The 22,121-nt window shown below is 46.9% G+C and overlaps 1 protein-coding gene across 1 annotated transcript in view; it reads left to right on the forward strand.

Moving 5' to 3' along the window:
- The window catches only part of CCDC73 (coiled-coil domain containing 73), a 153,524-nt gene that overhangs the window by 29,310 nt on the left and 102,093 nt on the right, over positions 1 to 22,121 (forward strand). Inside the window, exons 3-4 of the mRNA XM_050955037.1 lie at positions 52 to 123; positions 17,917 to 17,988. Of these exons, the coding sequence (XP_050810994.1) occupies positions 52 to 123; positions 17,917 to 17,988 (144 nt within the window). The remainder of the gene's footprint in view (positions 1 to 51; positions 124 to 17,916; positions 17,989 to 22,121) is intronic.

Here is a 22,121-nt window from a genome sequence, read left to right on the forward strand (position 1 = left end):
TCCTATGTGTTTAAAATTATGGATAATTACCTTTTTATTTTTTAAAACTAGGATGCTGAAATTAATTATGAAGATCAAATTAATAAAATTATTATGGAGAAACAGGAACTTGAGTGGCAGAAGGTTAGTAATTTTTCCATAAGCCTGATAGTTTTAGTATTTAGCTGTTCGAATTTCATTTCAATGGGATGTTAATGGTGTTTGGAATTAGGTACAATTGAATGTTAATTTATTTTAGATTATAGTCATACCAGTATTAAAGCATGAGGGAAACTGGATCTGACAATGATCTTCCATACTGCTCATACTATTTTTGGCACTAAGGTAGCTGTGATCAGGATTCTAAAAATATGAAATTTTGTTAAAAATATCTCAAAATTTGGCGTGTTTGGAAGTTGTTGTTAAGAGAGATGTAGAACTTGAAATAATGATATTGTATCTCACAGATGAGGCGTCTTGACAGAACTATGTAGGGTAGGTAATACAACAGCTGTCTGCACTATGCCTGGCTTTAGCAAGTGCTAATACTACCACGGTTTCAGGAACAACAAATTCACTCAATATTTTTTTGGGGGCGAAATCCAAAGAAATGTATTTTCAGCAGTAGGTTACATGTTTATACCTGTCCAGAAATGATTCGGTAGCATTTACACTTCCAAGATGAAGCCTCAATTAAAATGAGTTTAATATTCTTTTTAGGGTTAGGACTCATGAGGTTATACTTTAGTAGAAAATCCATTCCCTTTTTTAACATAATTTAACCCATGACAACTGTCACTAGGTCACACGATAAAAGGTTTCTCTCAACATATTTTATGATCACAAAAAACCAAAAAAACAACCCTCCCACCCAAATATTTAGCCTTATCCTTGATGTTGAAATATTTAATGTTTTAATGAAGGAAGATCATTTATTTCTTGGGCTTTATCCTAACCATCTCAATTCAATAATCCTATCTATGTGCTTTGGTTCTGAAAGATTAGATATATAAAAATAAAATAATATGGACATAAAAACAGGAAGCATCTCAGATTTGAAAAGGCAACAGTGCTTTCAGTTTGTATCCCTACCTTGCTTTCCTCAACCTGTGGTTATAGTCTCTCTCAAACCTCAAAGTTCAGTTTCCATTCCCAGTTGAGGCCCCACAAGCAAATTAATGTACACTAATAGGAAAACATAAAGGACTTGTAATCAGTTGGCCAAACTAAATTTTTTCAGAGTTTTTAGCATGAGCACACAACATATCTGAGTGTAAACAAAAAGTTATACAAAATTCAATTCTGTGTAATTATCTGTTGGAATGGATACATTCTTCTTCTAGTGATTGCTCATATCCATTCCAGTTAGGTGTGCGCATGCCGCATGCACGTTCGTCGGAGAAACTTTTACCCTAGCAACCCTGGTGGGTCGGCTGGGCGCCCCCTGGAGTGGCGCCGCTATGGCGCCCAATATATACCCCAGCCGACCCGGCCACCCTTCAGTTCCTTCTTACCGCCCGTGTCGGTCGTTGGAACTGTGGAGCGCAGCTTCGCTGACCTCCACACTCCCTAGCAGCTCATAGTCTCCTTATCGTTGTTATACTGTAGTTGTAGTTAATTGTTGTGTATATATATATATAGTTATACAGTTAGTTAGTTAGTTAGTGTTAATAGTGTAGTTGTTAGTGATTGTTTGAGGGGATCGGGGATCACTCCTTCCCTGCACCCGGAGCCGGAGCTCATGCCCGGCTCATCGGGTTTCAAGCAGTGCTCGGCTTGTCACAAGCCTATGCTGGTTGGAGACCCCCATGACTCCTGCTTAAAGTGCCTCGGGGAGTCACACTTATCGACTAAGTGCTCGATTTGCAAGTCTTTCAAGCCGAGAACCAAGAAGGAGCGGGACATTAGATTAAAACAACTCCTTATGGAAGCGGCCCTGACACCTCCGCCCTCTGCACCGAACACAAGCCAGCCGGTAAGCAAGGGCACCACCACGGCACCGAGCGCTGCCACCAAGGACTCACGGCACCGGCCCCCGCAGGCGCCGAAACCAGCTCCGAGCCGCTCCCTCTCCCCGAGGTCGAAGACGGCGAAGGCGCAAGTCATCCCGCCAACATCCGCCTCACAGCCAGAGCCTGCACCAAAGCCGGACCGCCCGGCACCGATACCTGCCGCGGCACCGACTAAGCCAGCACCGTTGACTCCGACCCTACGAGGGCCATCGAGTCCGGCACCTGGCGGCTCCCCGGTGCCCACCGTGGTAGAGCTTGCTTCACCATCTACCCCGGAGACGTTTGCCGCAGCGAGAGATCTAATTGCGATCACCGATGCGCCACCGCCCTTACCCCCGGCACCGCCGGTGCGGGTACTGCATTCAATGGGCAAGCTGACCCTGACCAGACCAACTTCGGTCAGCGTAGCAGACCGGCACCACTCCAGATCGCGGTCCTGCGGACGCTTCACATCGAGACGTTGGTCACACTCTCGACGGCAATCTCGGTCTCGGCACCGGTCAGACTTCCGGCACCAGCATTCACCTAGGCACCGTTCAGGCTCCCGGCACCGACCTTCACCTCGGTACCGCTCACGCTCCCGGCACCGGTCAGGCTTCCGGCACCGGTCGACATCTCGAGTGTCACCCCGATACTCGCGGTACCGCTCCAGCTGACGGCACCACGCCGGGCACCGCACCTCCAGGAGCAGATCGAGACAGAGAGACTCGAGATCTTGGTCAACCTCCCTGCACCGAGCCGGTCGCAGGTCCCGGTCTCGCTCTCGGCACCGTCACCAATACCGGCACCGGTCACCACAACCCAGAGGTGTAAGGTCTGTTGGAACTTCGGCTCCAACTTTCACTGCTCCACCATGGCCGTCCAGAGGAACGTCGGCATCCTCCCAGGCGGGTAGCTACTACGACCGGGGCCAGGATCCCCAAGTACTGCTGGGAGTGTTCCAGGACCCCTGCCCGCAGGACGTGGGATCCCAACAGTGGGGTTTTTGGACACCCTGGGCATACCATCAGGCCCAGGGTGGCCCCCTGCCCCAGACCCGTTCTGCCACCTCAGAACATCGGGTACCAGAGGCCACTGTTTCCGCCCCCTCGCGGTTGAGTCGGAAAAACAACTGCCACCAGACTCCCCGGGTCAGCTGGAGCAGGAACCGGTCCAGGAGCAGGAGACCACCCAGGATGCCCTCATCGCCAAAGTATCCTTCTCCTCCTCCTCGCCAGATGAGGCCGTGGCCGGGTCTTCAGCTTCAGGGCCCCCGCTGATAGACCTCAGGGCCCACCAGGACCTCCTCCGCAGAGTGGCCCTTAACATCAGCCTACCTGTGGAGGAGGTCCCAGAGGTTGAGGACCCAGTAGTGAGCATCCTCTCTGCAGACGCTCCTACCCGGGTAGCCCTGCCATTCATCAAAACTATCCAGTCCACCGCCGATAACCTTTGGCAGTCTCCAGCCTCCATTCCACCGACGGCTAAGGGAGTTGAAAGAAAGTACATGGTACCCTCTCGGGGGTACGAGTACCTGTACGTCCACCCTCCTCCCTCTTCCCTAGTTATCCAGTCTGTCAACGACAGGGAACGACATGGCCAGCAGGCACCGGCCCCCAAATCCAAGGAGGCTAGGCGGATGGATCTCCTGGGTCGCAAGGTGTACTCAGCTGGGGCCTTGCAACTCCGTGTGGCCAACCAACAGGCCCTATTGGGTCGATATAGCTACAATATATGGGCGGAGGTGGGTAAGTTCTCTGAGCTACTACCCCAGGACTCACGCCTGGAATTCAGTGCGTTCCTGGAGGAGGGTAAGAAGGTGGCCAGGACCTCTCTACAGGCCTCCCTCGACGCGGCCGACTCAGCAGCCAGAACCTTGGCCTCGGGAATCACCATGAGGCGCATTTCCTGGCTTCAGGCCTCCACCCTACCCCTGGAACTGCAATACACTGTCCAGGACTTACCCTTTGACAGCAAGGGTTTGTTCTCGGACAAAATGGATTCCAGACTGCAAAACATGAAGGACAATCGAGTCATCATACACTCGCTGGGGATGCATACCCCTGCCACCCAGCGTAGACCCTTCAGGCCCCAAGCACGCCGCCCATACTTCCCACCCCGCCAGAGGCAGAACTTCAGTAGACGGCGTGGCCGGGGGGGCCGCAGACGCCAGTTCAGCTCCCAGGGAGGCCAAAACCAAGGGCCCTCCAAGGCACCACCGGGCCCCAAGTCCGGCTTTTGAAGGTGCGCCCGGGGACGGCGTACCAGCCTCAAGACAGGATCCTTCCCCTACCTTCTCCAACCGCCTCTCCCACTTCCTCCTGGCGTGGTCCCAGTTAACATCAGACCATTGGGTGCTGTGCACGGTGAAGCAAGGATACCACCTACAATTTGCTTCCTCACCCCCTTCCCGCCCCCCTTCCCAGTCCCTCTTCAGGGACTCCTCTCACGAGCAAACCCTCCGACAGGAGGTCCAATCTCTCCTCGCAGCAGGAGCTATAGAGGAAGTACCTCTAGACGAGAGAGGAAAGGGGTTCTACTCCCGATATTTCCTGATTCCCAAGTCAAAGGGAGGTCTCAGACCCATCCTAGACCTGCGGGGTCTCAACAAATGGATGCTCAAGTTGAAGTTCCACATGATCTCCCTGGGAACCATTATCCCATCCCTGAATCCTGGAGACTGGTATGCCGCCCTCGACATGAAGGACGCGTACTTCCATATTGCCATATTTCCACCGCACAGGAAGTACCTTCGCTTCACGGTCGGACATCAGCACTTCCAATTTTCAGTCCTACCCTTCGGCCTCTCCACGGCCCCGAGGGTGTTTACCAAGTGCATGGCCGTCGTGGCCGCCCACCTCCGTCGGCGGCAAATCCACGTGTTTCCGTACCTCGACTACTGGCTCCTCAAGGGGTCCTCCCAGTTGCTGGTGCGGCAGCATGTCGAGGTGGTTACGGACCTCTTCTCCCAGTTAGGCCTGCTTCTCAATGCCGAGAAATCCACCCTGGTCCCCACGCAGAGGTTGGACTTCATAGGCGCGACCCTGGACTCTACTCAAGCCAGGGCTTACTTACCTCAGCCCCGCTTCCAGACTATCGTCTCGATCATACGGAGCTTGCAGGCCTCCGCAATCACCTCAGCTCGCACCTGTCTCGCACTACTGGGGCATATGGCTGCATGTACTTATGTGACAAAGTATGCCAGGCTCCGAATGAGACCCTTCCAAACGTGGCTCCATTCGGTATTCCACCCGGGCAAGGACCGCCTAGACGTATTGGTGACAGTCCCCTCCGGCCCCCTCCGCTCCCTCGACTGGTGGCTGACCCCATCCCTAGTATGCGCGGGGATGCCGTTCCACCCACAGCCACCGTCGATGACTCTATCAACCGATGCATCATCCCTGGGTTGGGGGGCCCACCTAGAGCACCTGCGTACCCAGGGCCTCTGGTCGTCCCAAGAGTTGTCACTCCACATAAATGTCTGGGAGTTGAGGGCAGCCCGCCTCGCCTGCCAGACGTTCCAACAACACCTGCATGGCCGTTGTGTTTCGATATTCACGGAAAACACAACGGCCATGTACTACATCAACAAACAGGGGGGAACCCGTTCGTCTCCCCTATGTCAGGAAGCCATTCGACTCTGGGATTTCTGCATAGCCCAGTCGATAAATCTTGTGGCATCCTTCCTCCCAGGGGTCAGGAATGCACTGGCGGACAGACTCAGCCGATCCTTCCTATGCCACGAATGGTCGATCAGACCGGATGTCATCCATTCTCTCTTCCAGAAGTGGGGATTTCCTCGCATAGACCTGTTCGCGACCAGGTCCAACAGGAAGTGCCAGGAGTTTTGCTCCTTTCAAGGTCTCTCTCCCGGGTCGATCACGGATGCATTCCTCCTGCCATGGAGCCACCACCTATTGTATGCCTTCCCTCCATTTCCTCTGGTGCACAAAGTCCTGTTGAAACTCCTCAGGGACAAAGCGCGTCTAATCCTGATCGCACCTGCGTGGCCCAGACAGCATTGGTTCACCGCTTTGCTGGATCTGTCAGTGGACCCTCCAATCCCCCTCCCTCTCCACCCAGACCTGATCACACAGGATCATGGCAGGCTCCGTCACCTGGACCTACGAGCCCTCCACCTCACGGCGTGGCTCCTGCATGGCTGAACGCGGCGGAGTTGAGCTGCTCCACACCGGTTCAGCATATCCTCCTTAGCAGCAGGAAGCCTTCCACCCGATCAACGTACACGGCCAAGTGGAAGCGCTTCTCTTGCTGGTGTGCTACTCAGGGTGTGACCCCTTTGGAGGCTCCGATTCCCACGGTCCTAGACTTCCTCTGGTACCTTAAGCAGCAGGGCCTAGCGACATCCTCCCTGAAGGTACACTTAGCGGCCATATCTACCTTCCTACCAGGAGAAGGTGGCCGCTCCGTATTCTCCCACCCCTTGGTCGCTCGATTTGTTAAAGGCCTGGAGCTTCTCTACCCCCCCGTACGCCGCCCTGCTCCTGCCTGGGACCTTAACTTGGTCCTAAACAGGCTCACGCTTCCACCATTTGAGCCACTGGCGACTTGCTCGCTCCTGTACCTGTCATGGAAGACGGCCTTCCTGGTGGCCATTATATCGGCCAGGCAGGTCTCCGAGCTGAGAGCTCTCACAGTGGACCCGCCCTACACCGTTTTCCATAAAGACACAGTACATCTGCACAGTACCCGGCGTTCCTCCCTAAGGTTGTGTCTGCCTTCCATACCAACCAGGACATCTTCCTCCTGGTCTTCTTCCCGAAGCCCCACTCTTCTCGGAGGGAGCAGCAGCTACACTCCTTAGATGTGCGCAGAGCACTCGCTTTCTACATTGAGCAAACAAAGCCATTCCGAAAGTCTCCCCAACTGTTTGTGGCGGTCGCAGAACGGATGAAAGGTCTGCCAATCTCCTCTCAGAGGACTTCCTCCTGGGTGACTGCATGCATTCGCGCATGCTACGATCTAGCTCGTGTCCCCTCTGGCCACCTCACGGCACATTCCACGAGAGCTCAGGCGTCATCAGCAGCCTTCCTGGCGCACGTGCCTATCCAGGAGATATGCCGTGCAGCGACCTGGTCATCGGTCCACACATTCACCTCACACTATGCACTAGTCCAACAATCAAGAGATGATGCAGCCTTTGGCGTAGCAGTTCTAAATACCGCCACATCTCACTCCGACCCCACCGCCTAGGTAAGGCTTGGGAATCACCTAACTGGAATGGATATGAGCAATCACTCGAAGAAGAAAAGACGGTTACTCACCTTTGTAACTGTTGTTCTTCGAGATGTGTTGCTCATATCCATTCCAAACCCACCCTCCTTCCCCACTGTCGGAGTAGCCAGCAAGAAGGAACTGAAGGGTGGCCGGGTCGGCTGGGGTATATATTGGGTGCCATAGCGGCGCCACTCCAGGGGCGCCCAGCCAATCCACCAGGGTTGCTAGGGTAAAAGTTTCTCCGACGAACGTGCACGCGGTGCGCGCACACCTAACTGGAATGGATATGAGCAACACATCTTGAAGAACAACAGTTACAAAGGTGAGTAACCGTCTTTTTTGAACAAAATGAGATCAAGGATCTGGATCCCACAACTTCTACCACACAGAACTGGGGCTGAGAACTCTGTCACTAATCAGTCACTCATGTAGTAGATTAGTCCTTTTACTACTTAAAGATATTTCTCCTTTTTTACATTAAGGAGGTATTGACAAGTTACTTACAGTCTCTAATCTAATCCATGAGCTCCTTAATGAGGCCTCTTCTGTCTCGTATCTTCAGTTATGTCTAATTTATTGCCATATTTGTGGTCAGGAAGGAATTTTCCCCAGGGTCAGATAGGTAGAGACATTGCGGGATGGGGGAGAGGGTTCACCTTCCTCTGTAGCATGGGGCATGGGTCACTTGCAAGTTTAAACTAGTGTAAATGGTGAATTCTCTGTAACTTGGAGTCTTTAAACCATGATTTGAGGACTTCTGTAACTCAGCCAGAGATTAGGGGGTCTATTTCAGGAGTGGGTGGGTGAGGTTCTGTGGCCTGCAGTGTGCAGGAGATCGGACTGCATCATCATGATGGTACCTTCTGACCTTAAAGTCTATGAGTTTGAGAGCCTCTCACAGAATTTAGACAAAATGGCTGATCTGTGTGCAGTTTTCTACCCTTCCCATCATCTTGTCTTAAGGAGTATGTATAAAATTCAGAGAACCCATTTTGGAATCATTTTAAAAGAGTGACTCTTTTTCAAGGGTTGCAGGTATACCACGTTGTTGTCCCTAGCCTCTGTTTGCCAGAAGCTGGGAATGGGCGACGGGATGGATCACTTGATGATTACCTGTTCTTTTCATTCCCTCTGGGGCACCCAGCATTGGCCACTGTCAGAAGACAGGATACTGGGCTAGATGGACCTTTGGTCTGACCCACTATGGCCGTTCTTATGTTCTGTGAGCTTGTTTTCACCTCACGAAGTTAAAGTTTATACTCTAAGTTACCACATTTCTTTACCTCCACAGTTGAATGATCAAGTTCATAGTTGGATATAGGAATGGAAGAAAGATAAATGTGTTGTTAGCAACTTATGTACAATTTTATTTGATATTTATGACACAGTTGTTCTTATGATGTCTAACAATTCCTGTTAATAATCCCATAGTGAAGCCTAGCTTCCAATAGGACCATCTTAACAAATCTTTATCACAGAAATTGCATGGAAAGGTGGTGGTCAGTGTGGTCTTGTGCACTGTGATGTGAGGATTATTAGTTTGGGTTCTGAGCTCAGTCCCTCTCTCACCTGTCAAGGGCTAGGTATACTGCAGAGATAGTTCCTATCCATCCTGGCAAGTTGTGTTGCTGTAGTGTTACAGAAACACCATCACCTTTACTGTTTACATAAGCACACACTTTTCCCTTCGTCTTGTTCCTCATCTCTGATGTGGAGAATCATATTATTCTAGCACATGAAATAATTTAAATTATGTCAGTAACAATCTATTAAAATATAGTTTAAATCTTGCATTGCATAAAAAGAATACATAATTTGTTAGAAACAACCGAGAGAAGAAATATGTGATATATTGAAAATCCATCATAAATTTATTGTAGAGGCAGAAATAAAAAGTATTTTTGTGTGTATGGTATGCATTTAGTGATAGGAACCGTGGAGTATGAATTTAATAAAAAACCAGGAATAGAAGATAGTACAAAGAACAACACAGTCAAGTTTCTGTTGGAACCACAGAGACAGTTTTTCATAACTGTATGCAAAAATGCATGCATAATTTACTTCTGCAATTGTTGATTATGCATACAAATGTATCATTACACATTAAAGTGGTAGTTTGCATACACAATTTAATGATTTAATGTTCAGTTGTAGTAACTGTACATGCAGTACATTGTGCAGTTGTGCACAAACAGTAATGAAAACCTAACCCTTAACTTTTTCACTTATTTGCATCTTTAGTTTTAACTGTGTAAAGATAAAAACAGTGTGTTTGGAGTTATTCAGGTTTCTAAACTTACAAAGTCTGCTTCCTTAAACTGTTTCTTCCTTAGAAGTTTTTTAGTTAGAGTTTATAAATTCTTTGAACTCAAGCAGGATTCTAGTGTTGCGGAGAAAAATTGTACTGCAGAGCAAAGTGGCTCGACAACAGTGGGGTTGCAGTCCAAAAAACCTCGGAAATTATTTGTGATCAGGCTGTAAGTCTGTGATGCTCAGAAATGCTACAGGAGCAGACCAGTAGCCCAAATGTAAACTTTCCAAGTTTCCTGACTGCATGGTAGGGTGCAAAGTCTGAAAACCTGTGAAATTTGAATTGAGTGTATAATCTAATGATTCTACACTCTGTCCAAAATTCTTTAGTCTTCTGAGGGCATAACTCTTATTGACCTCAGAGGGAGTTCTGTAAATGGACGTGTGACTGGGGTCCCAGGGAGCTACACTGAGGTTACTCAATTAGGGTAAACTGCAAAGAATGGGGCAGACAATCCCCAAAGCTGGTGGATATTCCAATGCTTAGATTTATCAAGCCAGGACAAAATGGCTTTTATAATATCTTCCTGGTTACCCAGCGCCAACAAAACAGTTTCCTTTAAGTAATCCAGCCTTAGGCCTCCACCCAGACAGCCAAGTCAAATATGATGAGGCTTACTGAAAATCTTATTAATCATAAGAAAGTTTTACCAGTCCCAAAAGACTGAACATATTACCTTCCAGGGTAATGAATATTCCAGATTTTAACCAAATACACACTTACTGCAAATTCTTATTAACTAAACTGAAATTTATTAAAAAAGAAAAGAATGAGAGTATTGGTTAAAAGATCAGCATACATACAAACACGAGTACAGTTCTGAGATCAGATTCATAGTAGAGATGGTGAGCTCTGTAGTTTCAAAGAGTTCTTTCAGAATTAGTCCATAGGTTCATATTCAGGATGATTCTACGACTCAAGCTTTCCCTATAGCATCAGGCAGATTGGAGATAAAGGATCAGGACCCAAGGGTTATTTTTATACAGTTCCAGGTCTTCTCTTGACAGCTCGGAGTTCTTAGGCGAACAATAGGCGGTCATTGAGACTTTGAAGTAAATCTATTTCCTAAGCATCACCAGTAATTAGCTACAGGGATTAACATAAAGCAATTGCCTGTTTTTTGCACCATTTGCAGGTGTTTTGCTACACATTTCAAAAAGAGATGAATACAGTGATATCACTATTTTTACAGTTCATTTAAATGTTTGGATCTCCTTTTCATCTCTGAATTAAAAGACTATAGCATCGATAGGAACTGTTCGATTACATTGTTAATCTCTAACAATATATATGTAAACACAAAAAAGCCACAAACATTATCTATCAAAATGTCCCTAAAGGTTGAATCTGGGTCATTTAGACTGCAAGCTACTTAACCCTTTTTGGCCATGTGTCAGACCCCAATGCAAGATTGGTGTAGAAGGGAGCAGTTAGAGTTCCTGGATGCACCTTAAGGACCTTCTGATCTTGATATGAGCCATGTTTACATTTAATTCTTTGTAAGGCCAAAGTATTGATACATACCCTGGCCCAAGTTGACAACTTAGTCCATATTTTGTGAAACACGTTTAGTGATTTCAGGGTTTGGTCTGTGTGTTAACTTAACATAGCCATCAATGTTCTTCAGAGAGCACTTACTCTGACATTCAGCCATGAAGGCTGTGAGATTTTGTACCTCAGTTTTCTTTCTTGCACAGCAGTCCAAGCTTGTATTGGTTTTTCTGTTGTGGAAAGTTTTTGGATTGTGTGTGAAACCTCAACGTTATTAGGCTTTCTAATACCAAGTGTGTTCTTATTGACCAAAATATTATCATCATAAGGGTTTCTATTACATAGTGCATTTTCATGTACCACTTTTAACATGTTCAAGGGTTTTTCCAAAGACCATGCACATTGTACATTTTTACAATTTTTTGGCATCAGCTATGAACTAGTTACAAGAGTTAACATTAGCATTAATATTAACAACAAATCTATTACAAGTGTACATTTACAATCATTTTTGTTACGCCAAGACTTTTGTTTAGATAAACCATTTTTTAGGTCAACTTGTTCAATATCCCTTTTGAAGGTTTAGCTTTTTCTTTACCTTAGGCTTTTCCTTGAAATAGACTTTTAGGTTAATCACATACTTGGAGTTTTGATATTTTAGATATGAGTGAGGCAAGTCTGTAATGACATTTTGCCTTTCATGGGTTAACTTGACTTCCTTCTTTCCCCTTTTTAGGGGGTTGAAATTTGAGCTCTCTGTAATATGGGCAAATTTGGCTATGGGCAAATATAGGCAAATTTGTTCCTCCCTTGTCAGCTAGGTAATTTGCATGGACACCAGGCCTTAAAGAGAGACCTGGTCTACACTATGTGTTTAAACCGATTTTAGCAGCGTTAAACCGATTTAACGCTGTACACGTCCACACTATGAGGCCCTTTATATCGATATAAAGGGCTCTTTAAATCGGTTTCTGTACTCCTCCCCAACGAGAGGAGTAGCGCTAAAATGGGTATTACCATATCGGATTAGGTTAGTGTGGCCGCAAATCGATGGTATTGGCCTCTGGGCGGTATCCCACAGTACACCACTGTGACTGCTCTGGACAGCAATCTGAACTCAGATGCAGTGGCCAGGTAAACAGGAAAAGCCCCGCAAACTTTTGAATTTCATTTCCTGTTTGCCCAGCGTGGAGCTCTGATCAGCACGGGTGGCGATGCAGTCCCAAATCCAAAAAGAACTCCAGCATGGACTGTACGGGAGATACTGGATCTGATCGCTGTATGGGGAGACAAATCTGTTCTATCAGAGCTCCGTTACAGAAGACGAAATGCCAAAGCATTTGAAAAAAATCTCCAGGCTACATAGTGCTGCGTGACAAGCGTAACGGAAAGCCAAAGAATCAAATGGACGCTCATAGAGGGAGGGAGGGGGTACTGAGGACTCCAGCTATCCCACAGTCCACAGCAGTCTCCGAAAAATATTTACATTCTTGGCTGAGCTCCCAGTGCCTGTAGGTTCAAACACATTGTCCGGTGTGGTTCAGGGTATAGCTCGACAATTTACTCCCTCCCCCCCCACGTGAAAGAAAAGGGAAAGAAATCGTTTCTTGACTTCTTTCAATGTCACCCTATGTCTACTGAATGCTGGTGGTAGACGCGATGCTGCAGCAGTGAAGAGCAGTAGCCGCTCCGCTCCTCTCCCCTCCCCGGTGGCAGATGGTGCAATAGGACTGCTAGCCGTCCTTGTCATCAGCCCGTGAGTGCTCCTGGCTGGCCTCAGGTGAGGCTGGCTGGGGGTGCCTCGGTAAAAATAGGAATGATTCCTGGTCATTCCCAGTAGATGGTACAGAATGGCTGGTAACCGTCCTCATCATAGCAACTGGGGGTTGAGCTCCATCAGCCCCCTCCCTTTCCTGTGTAAAGAAAAGATTCTGTACTGCCTGGACTATCATAGCAGCGGGATGCTGGGCTCCTCTTCCCCGCATCGCTTAATGTTCTGCCTGGACTGTCATAGCAGCGGGAGGCTGCCTCCCCCTTATTTTATCTCACTAACAAGTCACTGTTTCTTATTCCTGCATTCTTTATAACTTCATGACACAAATGAGGGGGACACTGCCACGGTAGCCCAGGAAGGTTGGGAGAGGATGGAAGCAACGGGTGGGGTTGTTGCAGGGGCACCCCTCGTGAATGGCATGCAGCTCATCATTTCTGCGGGATCTGACATGGAGCAGCTGTGCTCTCTGATACACTGGTTCTCTAGTACACTTGCCCCATATTCTAGGCAGGACTGACTATTTTTAGAAACCATAAAGGAGGGATTGACTCGGGGAGTCATTCCCAGTTTTGCCTTTGCGCCCCCGGCCGACCTCAGCCGGGGCACCCATGATAGCAGCAGACAATACAGAACGACAGATAACCGTCATCTTACTGCCAATTTACAATGGCAGCAGACGGTACAGAACGACTGATAACCATCTCTGCTATCATGTAAAAGCAAACGAATGCTGCTGTGTAGCACTGCAGTAACGCCTCTGTTAGCGGCATCCAGTACACATACGGTGACAGTAAAAAAAAAAAAAGCTGAACGGGCTCCATGGTTGCCGTGCTATGGCGTCTGCCAGGGCAATCCAGGGAAAAAGGGCGCAAAATGATTGTCTGCCGTTGTTTTCCCGGAGGAAGGAATGAGTGACGATGTTTACCGAGAACCACCCGTGACAATGATTTTGCCCCATCAGGCACTGGGATCTCAACCCAGAATTCCAAGGGGCGGGGGAGACTGCAGGAACTATGGGATAGCTACAGAATAGCTACCCACAGTGCAACGCTCCAGAAATCGATGCTAGCCTTGGACCATGGACGCACACCGCCGAATTAATATGCTTAGTGTGGCCACATGCACTCGACTTTATACAATCTGTTTTACAAAACCGGTTTATGTAAAATTGGAAAAATCCCGTAGTGTAGACGTACCCAGAGACAACCATTTTCTGTCATTATGTCTGAACTACAGTTCTACTTTTCAGCTACCAATTTCTGCATCCACAAGGTATTAGATTAATCAGAGCTTACTAAGAAATTAGATGACATATTAAAAGGGTCTATGGGTTTATTCACAAGGCTGCTCTGCTGTGTAAAGCCAGGAATCCAGCCTTCCTTTGGAACCGAAGACACAAACTGTTCACTTGCAATATTAGCTAATGAAGCCTCCTGAGGCAAAGTCCAAGGCAAAGTCAGTGAATTCATTTTCATTTGGAAGGCTTCGGCCATTAGGCACCAACACATTTTTCTTAGTAGACAAACTGTTGACTACCACCAATGGCTCATTAAAAGTTAATGGGAGAAATTCCCTTTTACCCTCACTAGGCACAGCTATTAACTTTTTTAAGACTTCACCCAGAAATTTCTTTCCTTTTGCAATATCATGAACTGCAACAGATTCTTTTTGAGCTTTAGTTATGTTCAGAATTGACTTTGGTATAACAGACAAATTAACAAACTCCTTCTGAGTTTCACTCAAACCCAGAACTACCTCTGGTACATCACGAAGATTTTCACACAGCTTCCTTTTGGGCACATAATTTCCTGCTAGACTCCATAGTCAAAAAGTTAGAGGCATTCTCTTCCTCTTTGCAGCTCTTCTTGCAGACAACATGCAGGTTACCAGGCTCAACACACACAAGTTTAGGGTCCATTCCCTTTCTGTTACAAGTTTCCACACTGTGTGTAACATAGATCACCTTTATGCTTTCCTTGTGCCCTGGTCATATCATCAACCTGATCAGACAAGGTTGCCATATCTTTATCTAGCAACGCACTAGCAACAGGCAAAATAGAAACACCAGAATCGCCTGGTCCCTGGGAAGCAGCCATGACATCAACTGGATGCAACCTGGTTATAATGTCATTATCCCTAGCAGACACAAACTTAGGAATATTTCCTTCCTGGGCTTCAGTTATGTCCAGAATCGACTCTAAGACAACTGATAAATTTTCAACCAACATAGGCTGATGGGCTTCTTCTGTCTGCTTTATAGATAAAGGACTGGAGAAATATTCTCCTTTAGCAGACACACTGCTATTCTCAACAAACAACCAATTTGAGATATCATTTCTCTTATTCCAGCACACATGGCTGTTCACAGTCAATTGTTCGGAGAGTGGGACACCTTCCTTAACATTTAAGGTGGATTTTAGCCAAAGGCACTCTTACACAATATTCAGATAATGCTACAACAATTACACTTTCACCTGACAAATAATCTGCCTCCCTGACAAGACTTGCCTTAACCAAAGTAATATCTGCTGTGGTGTCCCTTCATGCCATACACCTGATTCCATTAACTTCTGCACAGCTATTAAACTCTGCGTTATTGTTCCCATATTTAGCTTTAATATGAGTTTTAAGGTCAAGTCTTTTAGAAACAACAGTAACAGCATTTGCACACAAGGCAGCTCTATTTGGGTTGCCTGTGTTGTTAGGATAACTGGATTAGCATTTCCTGGATTTCCTGATTTATTTTTTACATTTGGCCACTCTGGTTTGATGTGTCCAAGTGTACCACACAAATGACATACCACTTGTCTTTGCTTAGAGTATGAGTTTTTCTTTTCTGGGCTTCCATGAGCTTTTTTAATAGAAGTGGGTCTGGTCCCACTTTTAAACCATTCTCTTCTTTTAGATTAGGGAGAATAGTGATTATTCTTTCCCAAGGGCATACTTCTTTCATGACTTCCATTCTGCACAAATTCATCTGCAATCTCAGCAGCGTGCAAAACAGACCTGGGCTTTTTATCGCAAATAGCAGCCCAGACCTCATCTGGAACCAAATTTAACATCTGTTCTAGAGTAATTAATTGCATTAATTGTTTAAACTTACCCCAAGCTTTCTTACCAGTAATCCACTTCCTGACAAAACCTAACAGTTTAGGAGCACATTCCACGTAAAGAAATATCATTAGACATTTTAAAATTTCTAAATTTCAACCTGTAAGTTTCAGATGTAACCTCAAAACATTTTAACACAGTATCTTTATATTTTACATAATTCAAAGCTTCATCCATACTCATTTCATTGAACACCTCAGTAGCTTTCCCAGTCAATCTGGTCAGCAGGACAGGCATATGCTATACCTTGGAATATGGTGAATTTCACGTCAACGTTCACAGGTAGATAGAAATTCCTCTATGTCGTCAGTATTTTTGTAAATGGGACAAATTTTCTCCCAGTTTTTATTGTCACGAGGGGGTGGATTTCCAGGTTGTATCAGCTTTTTCTGCTCTTCCAAGACTTGGAGCTGAAGTCTGGCAGATTCCTGTTGCATCTGGTGAGCCTTCTCCTCAGCACCCAGCCATTCCATATGCCTTAAATGGGCTTCTTTTTCCATATCAGCTCTTTTGCTTTTCCTGCAATCAAAGATCTATCAGCTTTTGTTCATGTTCAAGTTCCTGCTGGTTTTTCACTGCAAGCATTTTCACTGGGTCTGCTTCCTGATCACTGGCCATTAACAGATGTTTCAGTTCTTGCTCTGGGACTTTCTTCCTAAAGGTGACCCCTCTGTAAGTAGAATTCTTCATGGGTTTTTCTGTCAATCTCTTCACATGATCCTTGCTCACTCACTGTAACTGATTTTTAACCTTTAAACTCCAATATCAAAATGAATTTTTGACAAGCATGTGGTTCTGACTACAAAATCTCAAATAACCACAGACTAAGGAATCATTCTTTTTGAGTTTAAATTCCTTTTCTTGATTTTTGTTTTATGAATAGCTGTATATTTTTTTCAATATCCTTTTATGTAGTATGTATTGTGCACCAGAGTTTAGATAGCCATAGAATTTACAAATTTTCATCTATCAACCAAATAAATAAACAAATAAATATGTTGACTGATAAAAGATATTACCTTTCTCCTGCATAGTTTTTCTCCTCATTCATAACAGATAGGTAATCCCTTTCATCAGTGGAATTCAGAGGTGATCTAGAGTTGTTGATGCTAGACACTTAAGGACTAAGTCTCACTCTTCACCCTGGGCTACCAGAAATTCTGCCTCTGGTGGTAGAGCAAGTTGGCCGTTCTGTTTCTCCTAACCAATTTGTTTTACAACTTTATTTTTTATTAATTTTGTGTTCATACAGAACTCAACACAGAAATGTCATTCATTGATGTAGTCCTTTGGTAGGAAAGTAATACTGGGTTGATTCCCAGATAATTCCTTAAATTACAAAGCTTTTACTTTATGTGGAAGAACTTACTTTTTTGCCTATTATTCTATTGTAATAAGCAACAGTTTAAATTAATATTATGTATTCCCCTTTACTTCCCAAGCTGTGGAGCACAATGAAAAATTTCTTACCTGATAGTATTCTCTGCTAATAACTACTCTCTTTGTTTAATCCACTCTGGTAGTCTGGTAAATTATCAGAATATAATTTGTAACAAACTGAAAATTTTCTCTAAATAGAGACTTAAATGTAAAATTCCCTTCAGATTAGTTAATACAGTTTCAAATTGTTGTCTTAATACTAATAATTCATTGCTGGAGTATTTTTATAGCTTTGGAAGAACTTTTCTGGTGGCCTGAGGTAAAGAGTAAGGCTCCAACAACAACTCTGGACTGCCTCAAAATTCCACAGGTGAGAGGCATTATCCATGTGTTATGAATTAGGACAGAAGCTGCTAGCAGAAAGAAAATTACCAGGTAAGATATTTCTCATTCAAGAGCTTCAATTTTAGATAAGTAATTTAGTTTATTCATATTTTTTCCTAGAACCTACTTAAGAAAGAATCAAAATAGCAATATTTTTTCTTAAAATATTATTTCTCTGTTACTGAAAGGCTATAAGTAAGAGTCACGTTTAAAGCACATTATAATTTGAGCTAATTTAAAGTATTTTCATTGAACAGGAAACTCTGCAGCGTGAGACAGAAACATTAAACAAACAACACAAAGAAGCTATGGCAGCTTTCAAAAAACAGGTAGGAAATTGAGACTCTTTAACCTCTGATAATAATACTTTAAAATATGGTGGTCTGAAAACCAAATTATCAAGTAGTATTAAAAACTTTGTAATGCTGTATATAAAATATTATGATACAACCCCATGGGAAAACATTAGGTCCTTTTTTGCTTTCAGACACACAAAATACACGTTTTAATTAATACTTCCTACAGCTATATCAGAGAGAGAGAGAGAGAGGAAAATCTTTTTTTCACAGAAATCTCACAAAGCTAAGAATCTGGCAAAGGTAAATTATGATGATCATGAAGAAATAGTAAACCTGGTCAAGTTCCTACCTAAATGTAAGCAGAGTCAGGATAAGCTCTACCCTGACATCTGGTGGAAAGAATGTCAGAGAGTGTATTTGCATAGGCACGCCTACCCTATCCCAGACTGCTGAGCGGTGGGACTGCTTGGTGACAAATGACTCACCCTCAGTTGGGTGGTACTTGCTAGACAAGGGACATGGGTTCCAAAACCCAGTGAAGTAGAGAGGCTGGGGACAGGTATCTGTGCCTGGTGGTGCAGTCTCCTTGTGGAGCCAGAAGCACCAGTTGCACCCCCTCCTCTCTCCACTGTAGAATGTCAGAGTTGATTTTTTTTATTCCCTCAAGAATCTAAATACAGGTTACTGAGCTGAATGCACTTTGGGCTAATGGTGCACTAGTGCTGGGGCTCCCCCACTAAGAGCTGAGATCACTAAGAGTTGAAATCACAAAAAAGCTGAAATGACTGAGCTGAGAGCACTGAGCATTGTGCTAACTAGTGGGGGAGCCTGAAGATATGCTGTGGAACAGAGCAGCTGGCGGAGTGGAGCAGTTGCGAGGACGGCTGGAGCGGATCACGGGACAGCTGGTGGCAGCAGAGCGGCTGGCAGAGCGGAGTAACTGTGGGACAGGTGGAGCGGCCCACAGAGTGAGCAGAGCCGAGCAGTTTTGCAGAGCAGCTCATGGAGCAGAGCAGCTGGTGGAGCGGAGCAGTTCCTGAGGACGGCTGGAGGAGCAGAGTGGAGCAGCTGGTAAAGCGGAGCAGTTCGTGGAGAAGGCGGAAGCAGAACCCACGGAGAGGCAGGGCAGTTGGCCCTGGACCACGTAAGGTGCCCCTTTCTACCCAGGCTGGGGGGAGGGACCTTTACAGATAGACTCTCGAACTCTGGGGTGGCATTGACCAGAGACTTTTGGGTTGTTGGACTTTGGGGTGATTGGACTTAAAACCCTAAGCGGAAAAAGGACAGTGCCAAACGTACTTGGAGGTGGGTTTTTGTTTATGGTTTGTGTTATAACCCTGTTTGTGGTGTTTCTCCAATGGGATGCCGCATTGATTCCTTCCTTTATTAAAAAAGATTTTGCTACACTCAGACTCCGTGCTTGCGAGAGGGGAAGTATTGCCTCCTAGAGGTGCCCAGGGGGGTGTGGTATGTGAGTGTCCCAGGTCACTGGGTGGGGGCTCGAGCCAGTTATGCATTGTGTTACTGAAACGGAACCCCTGGATACTGAACCCGGCCCTCGTTGCTGCCAACTAGAGGGGCAGAAGGGTTACATAAAGATAGATATCCCCTTCAAAAATATGTTCCAAAATGTCATCCAGCCTTCAACATTAATGCAACCAGAGAAGCAAAAATAGGATTTATTTGGATCTAATTAAGTGTAAGTATAGTATACTTTGGGCCAGATTCTCTGTTTTGCCAGAACAGTGCTTGACACACCTGGGAGTCCCCACCTGATCTACCTTTGGAGGCTGCTGGTGGCTGAATTGCTCCCTGGTACAAGTTAAAGCTTCTCTAACTTGTGCTGGTGAATAAGGGGGGGAGGGATAGCTCAGTGGCTTGAGCATTGGCCTGCTAAACCCAGGGTTGTGAGTTCAATCCTTGAGGGGGTCACTTAGGGATCTGGGGCAAAAATCAGTAGTTGGTCCTGCTAGTGAAGGTAAGGGGCTGGACTTGATGACCTTTCAAGGTCCCTTCCAGTTCTAGGAGATTGGTATATCTCTTATTATTATAACTGCTCTATAAATGATGCTTCATTAGTTAAGATTGCTGAAGCACATTGCATTCTAGCTCTGCCCCTGATAACCCCCCAACCAAGGGGAGCAGCAGTTGTTAAGGAGTCCCCTAAAGTAGGGAAATTTTCAGGTGCTGCCTTAAGGTAGCTTTGAGCACCATTATGTTACTCAAACAGTGGGATTTGTACATGCTTAGGTACCTTATTGAATTGACATGACCTATGTGGCATTTTAATATAATGCTCCAAGTTTTTTTATTCTTCTTTGAGTGCTTGCTCATATCCATTCCAAGTAGGTGTGTGCACGCCACATGCACGTCCGTCGGAAGATTTTTACCCTAGCAACAATCAGTGGGTCGGCTGGGCGCCCCCTGGCATGGCGCCACTATGGCACCGAATATATACCCCTGCCAACTGTCCGCTCCTCAGTTCCTTCTTACCGCCCGTGTCGGTCGTTGGAACAGTGGAGCGCAGCTTAGCTGATCTCCACTTCCCTAGCTTTTCACTCTAATACTTATTGTGTATATAGTTTATTCTCTGTAGTTCTAGTTAATAGATTTTTGTAAACGTAGTTAGTGTATATAGTTCAGAGGGTCGGGGATTAGCCCTTTCCCTCTCCCGGTGCCCAGGCCCATGCCTGGCTCACCGGGTTTCAAACCGTGCTCGGCCTGCCGCCGGCCGATGCCCACGGGAGACCCCCACGACTCCTGCCTCAAGTGCTTGGGGGAATCCCACCTTGCAGACAAGTGCTGGATCTGCAAATTGTTCAAGCCGCGGACGAAAAAGGAGCAGGACTTTCGCCTTAAGCAGCTCCTAATGGAGGCAGCCCTCACTCCTCCACCTTCGGCACCGGCTGCCAGACAGTCCGCGCCGGGGAGAAGTGCCTCATCGGCACCGGAGAGTGCCAGCACCGCGAAGACAGCTCAGCACCAAACGTCTGGCCCAGGAACCGGCCTGGCACCGCTCCCTCTCCCCGCGTACCAAGAAGCTTAAAGCTCTTGCGGCCCCACTATCTGCACCGCAGTCTGAGCAGCAATCTAAGTCGAGCCGCCCGGCACCACTAACTGCCACGGCGCCGACAATCTCCGCACCATTGATTCCGGCCGTGCAAGAGCCGTCGAGTCCAGTGCGTGACAGCTCCCCGGCACATGCCTCAGTATAGCTTCTCGTTCCCACTACGCCAGAGACATTTGCTACGGCAAGGGAACTTATTGCCTTAATGGAGCCCGCCCTGCCTCAACCCCCAGCACCGCCGGTGCGGGTTATTCAATCGACAGGCAAGCCTGCCATGGTAAGACCACCTTCCATCGGCACCTCAGGCAGACAGCACTCAAGACTGAGGTCCCGCCAACACTCTCAATCTCATCATCGCTCCAGGTCCAGGCGCCACTCGCAGTCCTGGTACCGAACTCCTCCCTGGTACCAGTCGCACTCGCGGCACCACTTGAGGTCCCGCTCACTGGACCGATACTCCAGGCACTGGTTCAGCTCCCGGCACCGTTCGCACCGCAGCCGTTCTCATCATAGAGCATCAAGATCCCGGTCGATCTCCCGGCACCATGCCGGTCGCAGGTCCCGATCATGCTCTCGGTACCGGTACGGATCCTGGTACCGCTCTCCAGTGCGGCACAAAATACGGTACCCTAGAGACAGGGCTTATCCTCAAACGGCCTCCGCTCCGCCATGGCCATCGAGGCACGCGTCTGAGTCTTCGCATGCTGATAGTGCTGCCTATCCTGATTCAGAGACACACAGCCGGGTTCTCCATGAGGCTCAAGGTCCAGACCAAGATCCTCATCAGTGGTCCTTTTGGACGCCTTGGGCATATCACCAGGCCCAAGGTGAACCCATGGTACCATCACATTCCGCCCCGTCGGAACATCGCGCACCGGAGGCCACTGTTAGCCGCCCCCCTCCAGCGGGTACAGATCACTCTCCTCAGGCATCGGACCCTCAGGCCCTCCCGGACCCTGATGTACCTCTGAACCAAGAGTCCCTACAGGAACCACTGGTACCGGGTCTGTCGTCCTCCTCTTCACCCGACGAGGCAGTGGCCGGTACATCCTCCTCAAGCCCGCCCCCTATCGACCTCCGAGCTCACCAGGACCTT

This window comes from Gopherus flavomarginatus, chromosome 5 (assembly GCF_025201925.1).
Source record: "Gopherus flavomarginatus isolate rGopFla2 chromosome 5, rGopFla2.mat.asm, whole genome shotgun sequence".
Taxonomy (NCBI): domain Eukaryota; kingdom Metazoa; phylum Chordata; order Testudines; family Testudinidae; genus Gopherus; species Gopherus flavomarginatus.